The following is a 20,630-nucleotide window of genomic DNA, read 5'->3' on the forward strand; positions in this document are numbered from 1 at the left end:
TCGGGGCCTCCCGCCTTGTAGGATGCATACAAGTCCACTTGCCAACATCACTGTCTTACTTTGTGGACAATCTCTGCTCTCGTGGAAACTTACATATAGGCCTTCTCTCCTCTTCATCCTGGGATGGCATTTCCAGGGCAAAGGACCGATGTAGGAAATCCCATAGGATGCCAGGGACAGCAGGCATTCATAGTATGGACTACGTCTGGGAAATCCCCTCCATGTAGCAAACAAGAGCAAGGGAACACGTGGGCAGAAGTTCATGTTGTAAATTTCCCAGTGGCACCTACTCCATCTGTTTTCCTATAGGGCAGTCAAGTCCTGGGGGCTGAAAGGCTATCTTATATCTTATTCCTTTTGTATCGCTTGCATAGCGCTTGCCGCTTAGCAGACATCAGTGAACAGTTTGTAAATACAACAATATAAAAAAATATGTGACAGGAAAAATGAGTATGCATAGGCCTCAGATGCATAGGCCTGCTAACAGCAGGGAGTAATAACAGCCATACTAATGATGATAGTAATGCAAAAGAACAGCAGGGAACTGACTTTCCGTGAGATGAGGCATAGGCTAAGCTCTTTATCACACGCAATGCAGCATCGAACCCTCACAACTGTCCCAGGAAGTAGTGACCACCGTCATCCCTGTTGTGCAGGTGCGACATTAGAGGCACAAGGAGTTTAGGTATCGTGTCCAAGGTCACTCGACGGAGAGCAATGGAACCACAGTTCCAAGCCAGCACAGGCGGACTCAACCTTCATATTCCTCATTGCTCTACCCTCCAGGCTCCCAGCCCCAGGCATTTAGAGCATCGGCCTGGTCTGGTGGGGTGGGCTCACTGGCAGCTCTCCAGACTGAACGCCCTGGCTGACAAGAGGCGGCAGAGCAGCCAACGCTTGTTGGCTCAGAAGGAGCTCAAATGAAGACCAGGTACTCATCAGTAAGCACGAAGTCAACGTGTGACAGCCCAGCACTGTGGCCAGCAAAGAGTCTGTGCTCAAACAGCGCCCACTCAATAAACAAATGAATGAACAAATAAACGAGCGAGCTCATCAGACACACAACCATCATTCAACTCCCATCTCTGCTTTTAAACCCGGGGCGACAACCTCTTTCCCCCAGATGTGCTTCCCCGTCTCTGTTCTCACTGCTTGGCTGCAGCAGAGCAGCTGCTGGCTGGAAGCACATATTTCACACGGTTTGAGAAGTCCCCCGGGGCGAGGGCTGGTCCTGACATGTGCTTGCTTTCCTGCTCACACCGAACACATCTAAAACTAAACTCATGACTCAGGCTTGAACCAATTTAACCTAGATCTGGAGAGCCTTCCCTTAAAAGTCCACTTTTAGAAATCTATTTTTACCACCACTTCCCTAGGCGCCCTTTCCCGGTCTCCCAGAACCAATGCAATCTCCGCCTCCTTTGATCAAATGGCAGCTCCCTCCGACTCACACTGCATTCATCTCCCTCTATTTAGTGTCAGAACCGTTTGTATATGAGCCTACGAGTCCCCTTTCCTTACCAGACTGTGCATTCCTGGAGGGCAGGAAGGAAGCCCCTCAGACTAATAGTAGGGATCGTTTATGGAGGCCCAGCCATGGAGTCGGGGCTTTCCACCCTCATTGCATTTTATCCTCATAAATCCATGGGCCGTAAAGGTGAGGTTCACCGTCTTGCAGATGGAGAAACTAAAAATAACTTGTGTGACTCAAGCTCAAAAAGTTGAGTGACTAGGGGAGATTCTGGTAAGTGGCAGAATCTGAACCCAGTCTTGTTAGATTCAGACGTTCGTGTGTGTTTTATTCTGTATTTTAAAAATACGTTTTTATTGCTTTCAGAAAAGAAGGGAGAGGGAGAGAGAGAACATCGATGATGAGGGAGAATCATTGACTGGCTGCCTCCTGCATGCCCCCTACTGGGGATTGAGCCTTACCTGGGGCATGTGCCCTGACTAGGAATCAAATCGTGACTTTCTGGTTCATGAGTCGATGCTCAGTCACTGAGCCACACAGGCTGGGCTGGAGGTTCATGTTTTGAATCGGGTCTTCAACTTCCCTTCTGGGTAGTCCCATCCCCTGTATCTTGAGTACAAAAGATGCTCAAGATGTTGAGGCAATGACAGCAGACAGAGGCTAAGCATACAGGAACACATGCCACTGGCCACGTGGACCAAGGAAACGCATGGACGTGTGGTCAGTGGAGCTCGGCACCTGTCCTGCTCCCCCATCTGCCACCAGAGTCTCAGGTAGGCGAGTCTCTGCTGGATCTCCCTCCCTCTCACATCACAGTTGCAACATTCACTAGCAGCTAGCATGTGGCCAACCTCAGGAGGCACCAAGATGGTGGCAAAAAAAACCAGCCTTTGGACTCACCCGCAATGTTGTGATGGTGGCAGGATCCCGAAGCCGGCCCTCCTCATCTTTTAGGTTGTAACCCTCTGGCCGTTTGTCGCGCTCGCTGACTTTCCACAGCTTCACAGTTTTATCTGTGGAGGGCGACCAGAGGACATCAACATTACAGTGCAGGGACGCTTGTAAAGGAGTTTTCTTCCCGCCGGGCGGGGGAGGATCGGGAGAGGCGGAGATAAAAAGGGAAGAAACTGCCGCAGAAACTGGCTCGTGTCCGTGTCAAGGGCTTCGGTGCATAAATCTTGTGTCACTTGAAGGCAGAGCTCACGTTTCAAAACAAAAAAACATATATCATGTAGAGACAGATGGTCTTCCCGACAATGGGCTGTTAAATCTACAGCTTAGACATTAATTCTGTTCATTCCATAAAAATATTTATTGAACACAGAATAACAAGAGTAGCTACATATATAAAATTAACGATGTTAGCACTTTGCATGGAGAATTTATTGAATGTTCCCAAGTACCTTGAGAGGTAGGTACTATGATTATTCCCATTTTTTGTGTTGCATTTCACTAAACACTGCCCTTACCTTGGCTCAAGAGGCTCTCCATGACCTGCACCCCTATTTCCTCATCCTTTCTGATCTCACCATCCACCCTACTCCCTGCCACATGGCTTCCTCACAGCTCTTGGTCCATGCTAATCCCATTGCTGCCACAGGACATTTGCACAAGCTGTGCCTTCTGCCAGGAGAGCCCTTTACCCTCTCTTGCACATTATTTTTCCTTCACTTTGCTCTCTCCCTATGCCCCAACTTCAGTGGGGCCTTTCCTAACCAACCTACATAAAAAGGTTTTCTTCATCGTTCGCTAGCCCCTCTTCCTCCTTTGTTTTTCCTCCTAAGACACTTCACTGCTGGAAAACGTATTTATTATGTCTCCCTCACTAGAATGTAAAATCAATATAGAGGCAGGGATTCTGACTGTGTTGCTCATTACTATACCTCCAGCACCGACAACAGTGCCTGGGACATAGCAGATGTTCGATGAATACGAGTTGGATGGATGAATGAATGTCACCTGCACAGTGCGTGTTGCTAGCAACCCAGGGAAATAAAAGTAAGGAGAGTCATCAAAATGCTCCTTCCCCCGTGCAGTCTCCTTGGAGTCCCCACCTGGAAACCACCTTTCTCACCTTTGTCCTGTCCCCACACTTTATTCCACTTGCTGACACTTGTCATTTTCTACAGCAATAAATCGTGGTGAGAAGTCCAATGCCTAGAGGGGTGGGGCAGGGCAGGAGATGAGTGACAGGGGCAGGGGGGTTGGGGGAGGTACAGACCGCATGCCCCACCTGCAGACGTTCAATTCCATGCTATAAAGAAACATGTTCGGGCCAAACAGATCATGTCTGTGGGCTGCAGGCCTTTGGGAGCCTTCCTTATCAGATCCTGCATTCATAATTTGTACTTGTTCGAACTTCTCTTCTGGAAGGCAGGGACTCGGGTGCCTTCTCAAATCTTTCTCTCTGCCTGCACAAGGTAAGTGTGGAACCAGACAACCTCGGCTCCATCCCCACACCAACTCCAGCCAGCCACGTGGCCCAGCACTGTGATTCCCACACAGCGGGCGCCTAACTAGTATTTCTCGAGTGACAAACAAATGGGACTACCAGACTGAGCTGAGAAACAACTACAGAACACACAGTTACATCTGAATTTCAGATAACGTGTAATTTTTCGGTACAAATATGTCCCGAATATTCTAACCTTACGAATAAAGAGACTTAGCTTCTCTGTGCCTCAGTTTCTTTATCTGTGAATTAAGGAGAGCCAGGTCTTCCTCATGGAGCTCTTATGAGGATTGACTGAAACACTGTGGGTACAGTGTGTACCGTAGCGTCGGGCTTCTAATAGTGGTTCACAATGGCAGCTGTTATTAGAATGAGCAAGTTGGGCAACTATTCTGCAATAACAACATGTTGCTCTGACCGCGTTAGCATCCCCCAGGATGATGTCAGCACTTCCCACTTCCTCTGTGTAAGACTGGGGAGAGAAGCCACCCTCTCCCTGCCTTCACTAGGGTTCCCTTTCTCTCTCGCCCCCTCTTGTCTTCGGAGGTCTGAAATGCACCCCATTGGGAAGTGTGCTTTCTGCAACAATTTGGACAACTGAACAAGTAAGTGCCTCTGTTTCCTAAGGTCTGGGGGTCACTCAGGCTGGTCGTGTGCGCTCTGTGCACGCACCCGGCTATCCTGGGGCGAAGGCCAGGAAGCCCTTCCCAGGCGCCATGTGCCAGCACTCCTCTAGGCCTGCCCTCTCTGGATAGCCTGCCACATACTGAACTGTGGCAAAAAGGAAACATAGGTCATATTTATACAATCACTTGATTAGCTACTGATCAGCTGTGATTTTGAAGAATGCAAATCAGTGACTTTTAACACCAAATATTTTCAATTGCTTGCCATCCCATTTGCAAGACAATTCTTTCCTTCCATTTTTCTTGTGAGTGATAATTGTTATGTAGAGAAATAGAGAAATCATAGGTAAAGCATAAAGAATAAAAATCACCTATAATCTCTTCAGTCAGGGACAATCATTGTTAACCTTTTGCATAGATCCTCTTAGTATTTTTTCCTATGCATTTTTTTGGGGGAGAAATAAAAACCAATAATATTACACATATATGTTTATTTTCTCATTTTAATTCCTTATTTTTATTATACAAGTGTATAATTATTATATAACTAGAGGCCTGGTGCACGAAAATTCATGCACTCGGCGGGGGGGGGGGGGGGGGGGGTGGCGGGGGGGCGGGTCCCTCAGCCTGGCCTGTGCCCTCTCGCAGTCCAGGACCCCTCGGGGGATGTCCACCTACCTGCCAGCTTAGGCCCACTCCCCCGGGGATCGGGCCTAAGCTGGCAGTCAGACATCCTTAGAGTTGCCGAGGAGGTGGCAGAGGCTCCTGCCACCACTGCTCTGCTTGCAGCCATCAGCCCGGCTTGTGGCTAAGTGGAGCTCCCCCTGTGGGAGCGCATTAACGGGGGACAGGGGACTGCGGGGGCGGGGGGGGGGCAGCGGAGGGAGAGCAGCTCCTGCATTGAGTGTCTGCCTCCTGGTGGTCAGTGCGTGTCATAGCGACTGGTCGTTCTGCCATTAGGGTCAATTTGCATATTACCCTTTTATTATATAGGATAGGATTGTAGAAAATAAAAATGAGCATAAAAGTAAAAAAATGAAAATCTCCCTCAATTCCACTAGACAGAGATATCTAGTATGAAAACCTTATGTATGTCCTTTCATTTCATTTCTGTGAGCAATCACATAACTATTTTAAATAGATACAACATGTTATACATAGTTTCTGAGTATGTTTTTCCCCAATCATATCTATCTATTCCTATAAATATATAATTTCTAATAGTGTGAATTTAATAATTAAAGGCCAAATAATGGGAGGTTTATTAGTAAACTATAGAAGAATCATACAGGGGAATGCTATGCAGTCCTTGAAAATGTTATGGAATTTTAGAAGAATATTTAACAGTTAGGAAGATATTCCTGTTATTAAGTATTATATAAAAAAATCTGGTTGCCAAACAATGTACAGAATATACCACATTTCTGCTAATAAAACCCCCCAGATTTATCCATGCTCTTTGCTGTTTTCTTTAAAAGACTCTTACAGTGGTTCTCTCTGGATGGGAACACATTATTTTCATTTTGCTTCTCTATTTTCTAATGGTTTTGCAATGAACACCTAACTATTTTCATAGCCCATCTACCAAATAAAATATACCTTCCCTTCTCGTCATAGGTACTCAGACAGAAATAGAAAGCTAGGCAAGGCAACGTGTTTTCATCTTGCAAATAATTTTAAGGCCTAGATTCACAACTGAATGTTGGTTTATTTTTCATTAAAAATTGTAAAGTTATATTCTAACAGAAAGTAAAAACTGTATCCAATTATAATGAGATAAGCACAGTTGTGTTTCTTTAAAAAAAGATAATTGATGGTGAATTCAATCCAATTCCCCATGGTTGGGCTGCCTGGAGTCATTCTTGACTTTATTATCACAATGTTTCTTGATTCCCTATCTGAAAGCTTTGTGGATAAGGAAGTCTGAGGAACAGGTGGCTGTTCCTATGAGTAATGACGTTTTCTATATTCTGGCTGCCTCTCTGAGTAGTTTATCATTACTTGTGGCAGCTTTTAAACACAATCTTATCATCTATCTTCATTTTCTCTTTTGCACAGTAATTCCAATTGTCTCCCATTAATTTTCGCATGTTAACCTATTTGGCTTAAGGGGAATTCTCAACCTCAATATTATTATAAAAAAGAAAATCCCAGGAGAACATGGGAATTTTTCTTATAAGAATCATTTGGAGATACTGTTGGCATATGAAATAGCATCCCAAATGGTAAGATAATATCCTTGTTAATCAAAAAACTATTTAAAAACTCAATTAACAGAACATTATGCTATATAATTAATCTTCATTGCATTTCACTGATTTTTCCCATCCCCCCCCCCACAAAGGAGTTAATGCATCTTTGAATTTTATTGTAATAATCAATAGGCTAAATTTCATGATGTCTAGAGCAGCTAGAGCAGATAATCAGACACTTTCTCTGCCCAAAGTAATTAAGTCAGAATCATCAGAAGTCTTTTCTTAATCTAAGTAGTGTTGAATCTGCAGAGCCTTTGAGTGAAATTTCAACGGTAAAACTAAGAGGGAAGACATTGAAACAAATTCATATGGTTTGGCTTTCAAGAAACATAGTCGACAAAATAAATAGAACAATAAATACAGTTATGAGAATTAAATTACTTGGAATCTGGAAAAACAGACGACTGGAAATCTGGACATGTCGAGATAAGCCATGCGTGAATAACTAACTCCAAACTGGCTGTTTCAGAATTGCCATTTTTTAAGAGTTGTACACTGGCTTTATATTTGAGGGATTTTGGGTTCATACGCATTAAGAAAACCCCTCCCTCCTTTTAAAATAAAATAGAAAACTCATCATCAAAACTTAGAAAATAAAAATGATAAAAAGAACAAATTTATAAGAAACCCATAATACATAATCAAAAATTAATCATGATAAGCCTATAGGTGTGTTTCCTTTCAGTCTCTAAAAATGCTAATATACGTCTGATCATACTATAGACATCATTTACATTTTTTCACTTGACATATGAGCACTTCCTTTTATAAATGCTGGGGATGGGCAAGTAGCAAGTCCCTTGCTTTCTGATCCATATTTAAATGTACTAGTACACTCCTCACAGACTCACACACAATGAATCATGCTCCAGCTTATTTGCTTGGGAGATGGTGTTTAATTTTTATCCACTAACCCTCTTAATTGTTATGCTATCCAATTAGCACCCTTTAGTATATGCTTTTATTCTAAATTTTTTCGAGCATAGGTGGGCTTCTGTCAGCAATGGCATTGAGAAAAACAAGGGTAGGTAATTCCACCGAATTAACATGGAATTTGGCTCACTATTCAATGCCCAACTTCCTCTCTCTTGGACCTGTTTATAGCAACTCTCCCGAAATCAACAATTGCTCTTAGAAGAGCATGGAGGGAGAAAGAGAATGAATCTTCACTTCTTCATCCTCCTTTGGTGGGGTCCCTCTCTCTCCTTGACCTGTGCTCAGAGAACTTGATTGTGTCAGAGAGAGAAACGCCCCCAAACACATTCAGGGATTAATAACTTCTACTCAGCATGCCAGACTCACAGGACGGCCTGTCGGGGTTCCTGAAATGCGTTCCCAGAATAACATTCAATGAATCTTAAAACAGGAAGTCACATTCCAGAAGCACCTGGAAATAATCTGCATTAGTCAAAAACTGCAGATACTGGGGCTCACATAATTGGGTCAGAAATGTGTGATATTTAAGAAGAATCACTACTATTTACTGAGGGCCCACTCTGCGCCAGGCACTAAGGTAAGCATTTTGCAAAGATTGTTGCTAAGTTTGTTGTTTTTTTTTGACAGCCCACAAGGTTAAGAAGGAAAATGGAGTCTAAGAGAGATTGAAACATATGATGTGGCTGATTCTACCTCTGACAATACCAAACAGGAGAAGACACTTGTACGTACCGTTAGTAGACAGAAGGAAGTAGGCTGCATTCTGCTGGGGGAGCCATCTTATTTTATTGATTTTTTCTTCTATTTCTAAACTCTTCAGGTAATCGAACTCGGGTTCATGGCTCTGGAACGTGCTGTAAACATTGTATTCACCCCTACGATGAACCTGATTTTTACTCTGTAGGAAGGTGGGGGAGGGGAATACACCAAAGATTAAAATCACATAGGCCACCTGCGAATTCACCAATTTCTTTTTTTTTTTTGAGCAGAATCATTAGGGATGGATAGGCAGGCCATCAGCATGGGATGAGAGTTTTACCCTAGCTCAGAGGCCTCCAAAGCATCGATCTTGCAGCTCTGTTGCTGAATATTAGTACCTCCAATATCCATATATGCATAAATGATATACATAAAACTCTATAATATATGGTATACATCGTAACATATACATAGAAACAGAAGTTAAACTAGGACACGGTTTTAAAATCAATATACATTTAAAAATCAATATAAATAGAAGTTCTAATATTTTCGTTCTGCATCAGTGGATGTCTTGAACACCCTTTGGCATAAGCCATCCCATGCTGATGTCCATATATACGTCTATCAATCCCTTACAAAGAGTCCAAAGCTATAGCATCTGTACCTTTCATTGGCCTTTTAAAATCTCCCCCCATTCTCAGAGAATCTTGGAGACGTGGGCAGAGCAGGGAAATGGACAAAGGAGGCTCAGAGATATCCTCCAAGGTCACAGGACTTCTAAGTAGCAGATTTGGGCATCAGATCCCTCCCCACCCCTTTTTTTCTAACACGGGAAACAAAACAGACAGGCGCACAGGGATGCCACCTGCATCCCTGGGAGGTGATGAGACGTCATCCCTGGCTTCCTCCTAGCTCTGATTCTGCAACGGGCAAACAGCAGGAGCTAAATAAATGGCGAGAGAATGAAACACCAGGGAAAGGGTCTGCAGAAAGGGGCAACAGAAAGAAGAAAGGTGGAGAGAAGGAAAAAGAGGGCGTGAAACAAAGAAAGAGCAGAAAGGAAAAGAGGGAGGGGAGGTTTCATTTCACGCATTTTGGAATGTGACTACGAAGAGTTTTAAGAGCCAGGCTTTGGAAAACTGTGTTCAAAAATTCTAATCCAGGTCTTTATAGACATTTGTCACAAAAGCTTGACTCTTAATAAAGGCTCAATTAAAAACAACAACAACTAGATTTCTGGATAGATACTGAAGATCCAAACCCAAATCTCCACTGGTGCTGACACCCAGGTGTTCCATGTATTTGTGAGGGCACTGAGGTCCCTTCCTACAGCAAGCCCTCCAGGACTGCGCCTCTTGAGAAGCCACTCACAGACACAGAAAACACACCTGACCCTCGGTGTTGTCCCGTGGCTTTGTTTCCGAGGCTTAGTGCCCATTTCAACCCCACGCCTCGCCACAAAGCTCAACGCTTACCTTGCATGCTATTATACCGGACATTTATTATTTTATTGAACCAAATCACTCTTCTTTGGAAAACGTGTCCCCCTTCATTCTACTAATGAATCGGACTTCCCACATATTTCAGTAAATTAAAATAGGTGAAACCTATAAATAGCAGAGGGAAAACGTGGTTCGGAATATTCCTGGCAACACGCTGCCCTGGGTAATTTATGCTAAATAGCTCCTCCGGTTCCTCTTTATCATCACCATGAACCTAATGGGATTTTTTTTTTTTAATTGAAGAAGTTTGAAAATCAGCTTGAAGAGGACTGGCCACACTGACTGACATCCTTGTTGCTAGCCTGCCTGCTGCAGAGGAGCCAGCCCGCCTTCACAATACAGTTAGCCGAGTGCTGATTTGGTACCATCCAAATCAGACTGGCAAGTGTGTGCCGTAGGTGCCAGACCAATTAGCACTCGGCAGCTCCGGAAAAGCAGGAAAAATTCCAGGTCACGACGAGTTATTAGTTCCTACTTGCCAAGCACATTTCCCCGTTTCCAGGACCAGGGGAACAGGCTGGGTGCCTGACTTAATGCTGAACGCTTGCATCGCTACGGAACCCCGAGGGGTTAGGATGCCCTTATAGAAATTAATTGCAAATAATGTGCAATTACCAACTACATCACCTCTAAATGAGGCTTTCCTTTTTTTGAGGGGAGGTGGAACAGAAATGGCTTTGAGGCACAAAGCAGGCATTCAATTGCTAGGGAAGTCTCCGGTGAACCCTTCCTCTTGCACTTGGCCTCCCCACGCTGTGCTGGGCGAGTGTCGGAGGCAGACGGCAGCAGATGGGAGAGTTACTAGCGCACAGGCTGGCCTGCTGGAAGCCCCAGGCCCACGCCAGGGGACGCCAAGGAAATCACATCGGGCCATGCTTCCATTCTGACAACACAGAAGCAGACACCCCGAAACTCAATTTATATGAAAAAGAGAAACAATTCCTGGTGGAACCCAAGTCCCAGGAAAAAAAAAAGGGGCTTTCTGAGATTCAGTGGCAATTAAAACTCCTGCTCAGAAAGCACGCAGCACTCAGCTCCAGGGACCTTCGAGTCACCGACAGTAAAATGTGTGCCCTGTGCACCGCTCAGATGTCATTTTGTGGGATTGCACTCTCTTTGGTGGGGTGAGCGATCATTTTCTTCTCCACTGACCCAAGTTGTCCCTTTCACATCTGTGGACAAAGAACCGTTTTTTTCTTCCTCCTGCATATTCTGTAAGAGCACCTGAGAGGAGGAGGGGCTTCATTGGAACCACTCCAGGATGAATTTCACCCCGAAAGGAGGAGTTATGCTCAAAGAGCACCCGTGGCATTTTGCAGGTCAGATGAGACATGAGAACGTGAAAAGATAAGGCCATGCCCAGGAAAGGCTCAATTTTCAGGTACTTTTATGAGCCAGAAGGTGGAACTGTTGATGTTAATGACTTTTTGGCAGTTTTTAGTTGGCGAGCAAAGCAGCAAGGTGAAGGGGGACACGTGAGGATTAAGGAACGGTAGGAGGCCTCCTCTAAGAAAAAGGGAAGGAAAGGGGCATTTTGCGTTCACTTGCCACTTACCTCCTGCTCTCGTTGAAATATTACAACCCGACCCCCCTTGTCCCCTGTCGCTAGTAATTCTCCCGTGTGGTTGAATTCTACCGTAGAGATAATGTCAGCTGAAAAGAAGAAGACAAAGGCAATTTAAGTAACTGCACACTTGCTTTGAAACGACAGATAATAGACATACTTTTCTGTGCATTTAAGGGCTCGGGGCTTTGTCTCTGCAGTGGAATTTACAAGGTTTTATCTTCTGTATTTTAAGTGCCGGGAGAAGTGGCTCTGGGGAAAGTCAATTTCCTAGATGCCCACACTGCGCTGTGGTCTCCTGGAACATCTGGCGAGAGCAAAAGCACGTTCAGACCCTTTTATGTCGGGCAAGAGAAAATGAGTGTCTCTAAGGTGCATGGGAATGGCCATATTCTTCGATAGTTTCTACCAGCCACGGAGCCTGCACCCGCTCCCGGCCTCTTTGCATTTCCCTTTCTTCTGTACCGGGAGGCCCTTCCCCAAACAGGTTTCCGTGGTGGCTATGCAAACGAGGGCTGGGGATGCCTGACGTGGAAAAGCATTGGCAACCTCTGCAAGTTGGAAACTCAAGGAAGGACCCCACAAATGCTCCAGCTTGACCCCATGGCACCTCTTTTTTGGTGAGCCCAACACTCCTTTCTGGAAGAGCATGCCTTCTCCCAGCCCCAGGAGAAGGGTGCTGGGGAAACGGTCATGAGTCAGAGGGGAGAGGGCCATTTGTCCTGTTTCCCAACAGAGAAAACACACAGGCGCCAGGAACTCAGATCACAGATAATTGCTGAGCGAATGCCAGCCTGCCGAGTCTTTCTTCAACTCCGGTTACCCCCGGAGGAATACGGACAGGTAAATTACCTATGATTGGATTTATTAGGGCTATTTTTAGAAAAATGTCAGAGGTTAATTCTTGTGAAATTATTCCCTTGCAGGGCTTCAACAATTGCTCCTGAGAGTTCAAGTAAGTTCTAAAAAAAAAGGGGGGGGGGAGGGGAATGATGACTATGGCCTTTGACAGAGGAACATTCTGAGGATGATGTCCATGTGAGAAAAGCAGAGGGGAAACAGTGAGCTGGAAAACGAAGGCAATTGCCCCTGAATAATTCACATCTCAACTCTTACTTTAATATCATCGTTTCAGGATTTTCTTGGTATGCCTGATTTATTCAGGTAAGTAGTGTACAGTTCTCCACTTTGCATATAACTGTCCTGTTCCACATACGGCAATGCTCTTAATGGTCATTCTTTGCGTAGAAGGAAAAAGAATAAGGCACAAACCATAGTCACTTTCAAAGCTAGGCACATTTCAAAGAGCAATTCATGATTGCTTTTTTTAAAAAAAAACCCTCACCCGAGGATATGTTTTTTATTGATTGTAGAGAAAGAGGAAGGGGGAGAGAGAAACATTGATGGGTTGCTTCCTGTATATGACCCGACCTGGGACTGAACCCGCAACCTTTTGGTGTATGGGACACTCCAACTAACTGAACCACCTGGCCAGGGCAATTCATGATTTCTTGTTTGGGCCTCTTAGGTGACTGACCCCAGGACAGCAAATTCAAAGCTCCACAGGAGCACTCAGTGGTCGGCAAACTGTGGCCCGAGAGCCACATGCGGCTCTTTGGCCCCTTGAGTGTGGCTCTTCCACAAAATACCATGGCCTGGGCGAGTCTATTTTGAAGAAGTGGCGTTAGAAGAAGTTTAAAAAATTTGGCTCTCAAAAGAAATTTCAATCGTTGTACTGTTGATATTTGGCTCTGCTGACTAATGAGTTTGCCGACCACTACACTAGGTAAAACGGAGTGAAGAAAACCAGGTGAAGTAGAAAGCTTGTGTCCTCTCTAAGGGGACAAGTGGCTGCTCGGCTTAAGCCAGTTGTGGCCATGAACCATTGCGAGCATTGGCAGATATTCTGATCTTTTTCAAAGAAGTTGGAAATCAAGATTTTTATGCAAAATCTCTTAAATTTTATACGTGGGCAACTAATTCTTTTTTTCCCCCAACACCAGGACACTAAAAGTATGTAATCTTGTCTGTGGGCTGAATATGGTGTGTGAGTCACCAGCTTGTGACGCCTGGCCTATAGTCTCCCTTCAGAAAAGACCACCCCATTCCTTACTGATGATCTCAACCAGAAATCTAGTCCGTTCCCTCAGGAAGAGCCCTCCACATGAATGCTACCTCAAGGAAACATGAAATAAGCGAGTGCTTATCCAGTTCCTAATGCAAGCTTAGAAGGCCCATTTCTCTAACAAGTGCCCACTGAGGAGGAAGAAAGCCCAGCAGGGCTGGGGCGCCAACCACCTCAAGTGAATTATTTGCCCACGTTTCTTTGTCACTGTTGGTGCATCTTAGCAAAGCACGCTCACGTACAGAGGAGGGAAGGCGGCTGCTTAGTGTTTGCACTGCCTCCGGAAAGCACTCGAGTGCTAGGACACACTGCTTCGGTACTGCTACTGGCTTTTCAATGAGTGGTTAGCAGTGGGGTTATTCACAGAGACTCCTGACTTGGGGGGAACCTAATGAAGACGAAGCCATTTCTTTTTTCTTTCAGGCTTCTGTGGGGTACTCAGGAGTGAGTCAGAGCCCTCAAACTGCTGAAGAACAAACGCCTTCCAGAGAAAGGGGTAGTGGGGAATAACAAGAAGGTGGCGGAGGGACCAGGCCTGGGGGTTAACAGCGCCCCACTCCTGTCGTTAGGGCTAAGATGCCGCTCTTAAGGTCAGTTCACATCCTTCCTCTCCCAGCAATGTTAACACGGAGTTCTGGGTGGGTGTCAGGGCCCACGCACTGAGGACTAAAGGGTGGGCTTTTCCCGTTGGGAAGTTGGGTATCAGAAGAGTCAAGCAGCTTTTCCCAAGGTCAGCCCCTGGCTCCGTTTCCAAGAAAACGTCACTCCAAGGGAAACAAAACTCTCCTTCTCTGCTGCCGTATACATTGCCTTTTTGCCCAGGCTCTCTGTAAAAATGTCCTTCTTCTCCCTTTAAGATCCACACAGGTCAAAACAAGGTAGAATATATATATTTTTAAATCAATAATTCTCAGGCATGGATCTGTTCATTTATTTAAACTACTCATCACTGCACAGGATGCATAGAGCATTCTTCCAGGCTCCATGGAGGACACAAGCTTCAAGGTCCCGGCCCTCCAAGTCACTTCAACTAAAATGTGCACCATTCCACCCCACTCCATGGTGTTTCTATCACCATCTTCAAAAATAATCACCTGCTTTCCTGCACTCAAGCTTCTACAAATAAATTCTGCCTGGTGCATCTATTTTTACTCATTATTCCCTCAGCCTTTAGAAAAAAATGCATTGTTTTTGTATTTGCTAAAATGTTCTTTCCCCATGTGCATGCTATCCATATTATTTACAAATTGTTAGGAAAGCCCTAGCTGATTTGGCTCAGTGGATAGAGTGTCTGCCTGTGGACTGAAGAGTCCCAGGTTCAATGCCAGTCAAGGGCACATGCCCAGATTGTGGGCTCGATCCCTGTGGGGCATGCAGGAGGCAGCCAATCAATGATCCTCTCTCATCATTGATGTTTCTATTTCTCACTCCCTCTCCCTTCCTCTCTGAAAAAAATCAATAAAAATAGATTTAAAAAAAAATGTTAGGAAAGACCACTGGGCCCCAACTACCATGACACCGACAGGCCCTACCATGAGAGTAATACCGTTAGGTTAAGGCATTGTCCCAGTTCTTTTTTAAAAAAATATATTTTATTGATTTTTTTTACAGAGAGGAAGGGAGAAGGAGAGAGAGTTAGAACCATTGATCAGCTGCCTCCTGCACACTCCCTACTGGGGATGTGCCCGCAACCAAGGTACATGCCCTTGACCGGAATCGAACCTGGGACCCTTCAGTCCACAGGCCGATGCTTTATCCACTGCGCCAAACCAGTTAGAGTGCATTGTCCCAATTCTTAAAGGCAATTATTGCTTGGAAGCTATAGTACTTTTTAAAAAATACATATTTTTATTGATTTCTGAGAGGAAAGAGAGATAGAAACCTTAATGATGAGAGAGAATCATTGATTGGCTGCCTCCTGCATGCCCCCACTGAGGATTGAGACAGAAACCTGGGCATGTGCCCTGATCCAGAATGGGAACCGTGACCTCCTAGTTCATAGGTTGACACTCAACCACTGAACCACACCGGCCGGCCGGATGCTATAGCACATTTTAAACCACGAGGAACCATAGACATGCACATAGAATATTTATCATGTACAAAAATGTGTATCATGGAAGGAGAAAGATAAAAGGAGCAATGCCTACTAGAGAGCACGTGTCCAGGCAACATGGTGCAATGGAGTCAGTGACCCAATCAGAACATAACACAGAGGCCAGGTATGGGGATTTGGAATAGCCAGGCACAGGGGAAAGAAACACACACACACACACACACACACACACACACACACACACACACAGATTCAGGCTCAAGTCTAAGCCGCGTGATCCAAGACAGTATTTCAGTATTTATGGGACATCAGGCATGGTTCCAGCTATAAAAATGTCTCCCTTTTTTCCAAGTGTTATCATTATTTGTGTTATGCTGCCCTCAAGAATCTTTTAAGGGAAAGGGTGATTGGTACAGCAGGATTCTGAAATTCCTTAGTCCTCTTGCTAAGTCCTCATCTTTATTTTAATCCTGCCAGCCTGTTGGTCTATATAGTAGGTTGTTTATGTTTAGCAACTGTCTAATTCATTTCAGAGCCCTTGCCATTGCAGCTCGAGCTGATGCCTGTTTTGAACTTCTGGTTTCCTGACTCATTTATCACTGCTAAGCCAGTAGGTGTAACCAGAATATGTTACTGCCCCATCCATCGCTGTGTATCTTCATGTATGACTGTTTAATAATTGATGCAAAACTCATGAATCATCCACATTCCAGTTTCAAGATACTGGGACTTCTGATACAAATTCTCCTGTGTTTGCATCATGCTCTTTGGTAGAGCAGTTAAAATTGGAAAACTTGGGCTGCTCAAAGCAAAACAATTTTATAGAAATAGGATGTGGAGAGAAGAATAAACTAGTGGACTTACACTTCATCTGAAATCATGGTCAACAGAAATCAACTCATCAAGTTCAACATGATTTTGTTTTTAAATGACCAGTTCATATGACACAATTTTATTCAATGCCCAGTCTTTCACACTGTTGAGCAAAAAAAACCCACTATAAACAAAACATTTTTCATCTGTTCTGTAGACATGTAGATCAAGTGCACATTTTTGACTAAAAACAGAGAACAGAAGTCAAAAGCAGTCACAGAGGTCAAGTGTAGCAAGTGATTTTCAAAGGAAGTATGATGTTTGCCCTGCTTTACATCTATTTGTGTTGATTTAATTTCCACAAGATGGTGGCCTGGTAACCCCATTTCAGGTTCAATAAGCACTGCTAAGACCAACTTTTTCTTAAAAAAATAATCATTCTCAGCATCCCACAAAGGTCCAAGATTGGTAATTCCATACATATAGTCTCCATGTACCTGAATAATAGAAATTGACTTAGCAATTACTAGTATATTAATGTGATGGGGAGACAGGGGGAGGAGGGATCCCCTAGTCTATGGACTAGTTGCCCATAGTACTGTGCTAGGCTGGAGTCTGAGGCAGGTCCCGGGATTAATGGGCAATGTACAATTCAAACAGCAGGTTGACTGTTTTGACCAAATGATGACACAGTTTAAAATGAGAGAGGACCTACACCCAAATCCTTTGATGGGACAAAATCTTACTGACCAGGTCACTAGAACTGGCCTTCTCACCATCAATCATAGACACAGGAATTGAAATGAGAGGGTAATGCAATGTAGCCTTCATAACCCATTAAATATTTTACCTTTCATCTGGTTGATAATTTGGTTGATAATATTATAAAGTCTTTGACCCTTCTTGTGTCAGCCGACTGATTCTACCTACTCAATATCTGGCTTTCTTCCTGATGGTCAGGTCAACTCTGGGAGAGTTTTCTGTTTCTTTAGCGAGGGCAAGGACATCAGCAAGGATGGAAGACAGGTGTCACAGAGGATGGCAATGGTGAAATGGGGTTAGTTGCCAGAAAGTTTGTGTTGAGAAGGATTCGGAAGGTACCTTCCAGCCTGAAGGGCCGTGATTATTTGGCAATGGGTCCTGCCGTGACGGGAGGTAGCATGTCTGCCCTTTATCATCCCTACACAGGGGCTTTCTAGCTAGATTGGCAGTGACTTTGTGGATTTTTAGGCTTCCCAGGGGGAATTGAAAATACTCCTTTCATGCACATAAAACTGTGGACTCCTTTCTGAGTTCTGGTTCACAGTCCAAAGTCAGCATCCATTTTCTTAGATAGGCTTTTTTTTTTTTTCTGATAAGTTTTTATAACTGAAATAGTGTGTTGGAGCTATTTTCTACCAAAATAGGAGGAAAAAGTCTGATTATGGCCAAGCAAGATATGCTCAAGTACTGCTACAGGGATTGTGCCAAAAGGGCCTTGTTGATGTTAATCCTCCTATATAATAAAAGCCTAATATGCAAATTGTCCCCTCAGCAATCATTCAACCGCTCGCTATGACGTGCACTGACCACCAGGGGTGGTGCAGAACATGGGGGGGAGGGGCATCAGCAGCGTGGCACTGGCAGTGGGCGGAAGTGGAGGTGCTGCTGGCCCCAATGGGCCCCGCCAAGAGCGGGACCGCAGCAGGATGGTGGAGCAGGTGAAGGGGCAGCGCCAGGCCAATGCGGGATGCCAGGTGGGGCTACGGGGATGTGAACTTGGGGGTGCAAGCTTGGGCCTGCTCTCTGAAGGCCACCCTGAGGGACCCCATCTGTGCATGAATTCATGCACTGGGCCTCTAGTATATTATAAAATTAAAAAAAGAATCAGCCAATAAAGTGTAAGATTCTTACAATTTTGTTAAAGTACTTTCATTTCAAAATCTCTCTCTCTCTTTTTTTTTAACTGGTAAAGTAATACATACTAAAACTTCCATCAATACCAAGAAGATGCTTAAAATATAAAATGCAATTTCACTCACAATCTGACTCTCCTGGACTTAACAGTTAACTCCTGTAAATCCACAAAAGTTCATAGGAAAAAGATCTGTCAGGGAGAGTTCAAAATGATAATGCTTTGGTGTAGAATGTGGATAGTTGATATATTTTCTTATAGTTTTTTTTTGTCAAAAATTTCAGTATTTTCTAATTTTTAGCATTACCATAAATACATGCATAATTTTTACTTGAAAACAAATTTAATTGGTTTTCAAACTGAATAAGAGATTTTGGAATTTATCGCAGTGACTTTTTAAATTTTTAAAAAATTACTTTTTTAATTCCCATGTGGCAAAACTTATATGGGTTTGGACAAATGCACAGAGAGGTGTGTCCACCACCACCACCATCATGATCCAGAGCAGCTTCACCACCCCCAAAATGTGCCTTCCCAGTGCCCCTTTTAGGGAATAATTTTTCAAAAGGGATAAAATTATGAAAATAAAATGAGCTGAAAGGTATAGAGAGCTTCCAAAAGTTAAAAATGCTATGCAAATACAGAGCCTAAATACTACTGGTCTTTACAGATATGACTCAACTCAATTTGGAGCCAATGGTCATTTTCTCACAACTCAAAGATTTTATTATTATTTAAAAGTATATTTTTTATTGATTTCAGAGAGAGAGAGAGTGAAACATCAATGATGAGAGAATCATTGATCAGCTGTCTCCTGCATGCCCCCAACTGGGGATCAAGCCCACAACCCGGGCATATTCCCTGACTGGGAATCAAACCATGATTCATAGGTTCATAGATACTCAATTACTGAGCCAAGCCAACTGAGCAAAGATTTTATTTTTTAATCTTATTGCTTACATATCATCACCATTCTGGTTTTAGAGTGGTGGGGAGCTCAATTCATCAATCTATCTTTATCAACTTGCACCACAAGCTTGAGGTGTTCTGCCCTTGGATCTTTGCCCTTTGTCCTTCAATGAGGCTACGTTTGAGTCCTTGGTTCAGCAGCATTAACTGCTTAAGTTGACCCTATTTCTCATATTCCTTTAGCTTGGTCCTAGTGACAGGAGTGGTAAATATAAAGTTCTGAGTAATGATAACAAATAGATCTAATCTGGCTTACCAATTTTGATCTACGGGAAGAAGCTGCCTATTGAGAAGAGTTCTGAGGTCAGAGGCAGGCTTGGTGGAAGAGTGTTGTGATTAATTAGTCATGTCTACCACGGGCATGGACATAGGAAGCACCCATGCTACCTGCTTGCTCTCCTGACCTTCTGTGAGTAATACACTTTCTGATACAAACTTATTCCTTTGTCACACAACCAGTGTCTGGTATTTAGACACTGAATCCTTCTCTTTTTATTTGAATACAATTAATTCTTTGCATACTGGTTTAAACTTAAACCTGATGCTGGTTCATCTTAAATGAAGAAGGCAGGCAGAGGGGTCCAACAGCCCCAGTTCCCTAGATCTTATCACAACTGCTGCTTCCTGTTTAACCACAAGCAAGTGCTAAAAAATGGGCTCTGTTTAAATGTCAGTCTGCTTCTGCTGACCAAGCTCATTAAGGGCAGGTAGTGTATTGTGGCAGACACTCTTGGTGGGCTACTTTAGCCAGTGCCTGTTGTCCTTGCCTGCCTCCTGCTGTAGGAGCTGAAAAATGCAGACACTTCCTGCCCAGCTGTGGCTACTGGTGGCCAAGTGACCCAGATCTGGTCAACGAGGCATATAGGAACATCTTCTGGGGGACAAGGAGGCAGAACTTCCAGGAAAAATTTCCTTCCCTGAATAAAAGGAAGGAAGCAAGTAATGGGACACCTTCTGGTGGCACTGAGTACTTCTTGCTTCCTGCCTTTGTATGTGGCTATATGTGGACTCGATATGTGAAGCTGTGGCAGCCATCATGTAACCAGGAGGTGATAAGACTAAAGACTTAAAAAAGCCAAGAGGCTGAGTATGACATGGAAAAATAGGGCAATGTCTTTGATGATAGCACTGAACTACAAAAACCTACCTTAGAGATAGCCTATGCATGGACTTGTTATATAACATCCTGTGGTTTAAGCCACTGCTAAACCACAGGGTTTTTGTTATTTGCATCAAATGCAAACTAAGAGGCATGTATTTCCATC

General features: G+C 44.0%; 1 protein-coding gene across 1 annotated transcript in view; it reads right to left on the reverse strand.

Moving 5' to 3' along the window:
- The window catches only part of PPP2R2B (protein phosphatase 2 regulatory subunit Bbeta), a 217,345-nt gene that overhangs the window by 62,948 nt on the left and 133,767 nt on the right, over positions 1 to 20,630 (reverse strand). Inside the window, exons 3-5 of the mRNA XM_079770208.1 lie at positions 11,500 to 11,597; positions 8,473 to 8,638; positions 2,369 to 2,484 (exon numbers count right to left, since the gene is read on the reverse strand). Of these exons, the coding sequence (XP_079626334.1) occupies positions 2,369 to 2,484; positions 8,473 to 8,638; positions 11,500 to 11,597 (380 nt within the window). The remainder of the gene's footprint in view (positions 1 to 2,368; positions 2,485 to 8,472; positions 8,639 to 11,499; positions 11,598 to 20,630) is intronic.

Source organism: Cnephaeus nilssonii (genome assembly GCF_951640355.1).
Source record: "Cnephaeus nilssonii genome assembly, chromosome: 5".
Lineage (NCBI taxonomy): Eukaryota > Metazoa > Chordata > Mammalia > Chiroptera > Vespertilionidae > Cnephaeus > Cnephaeus nilssonii.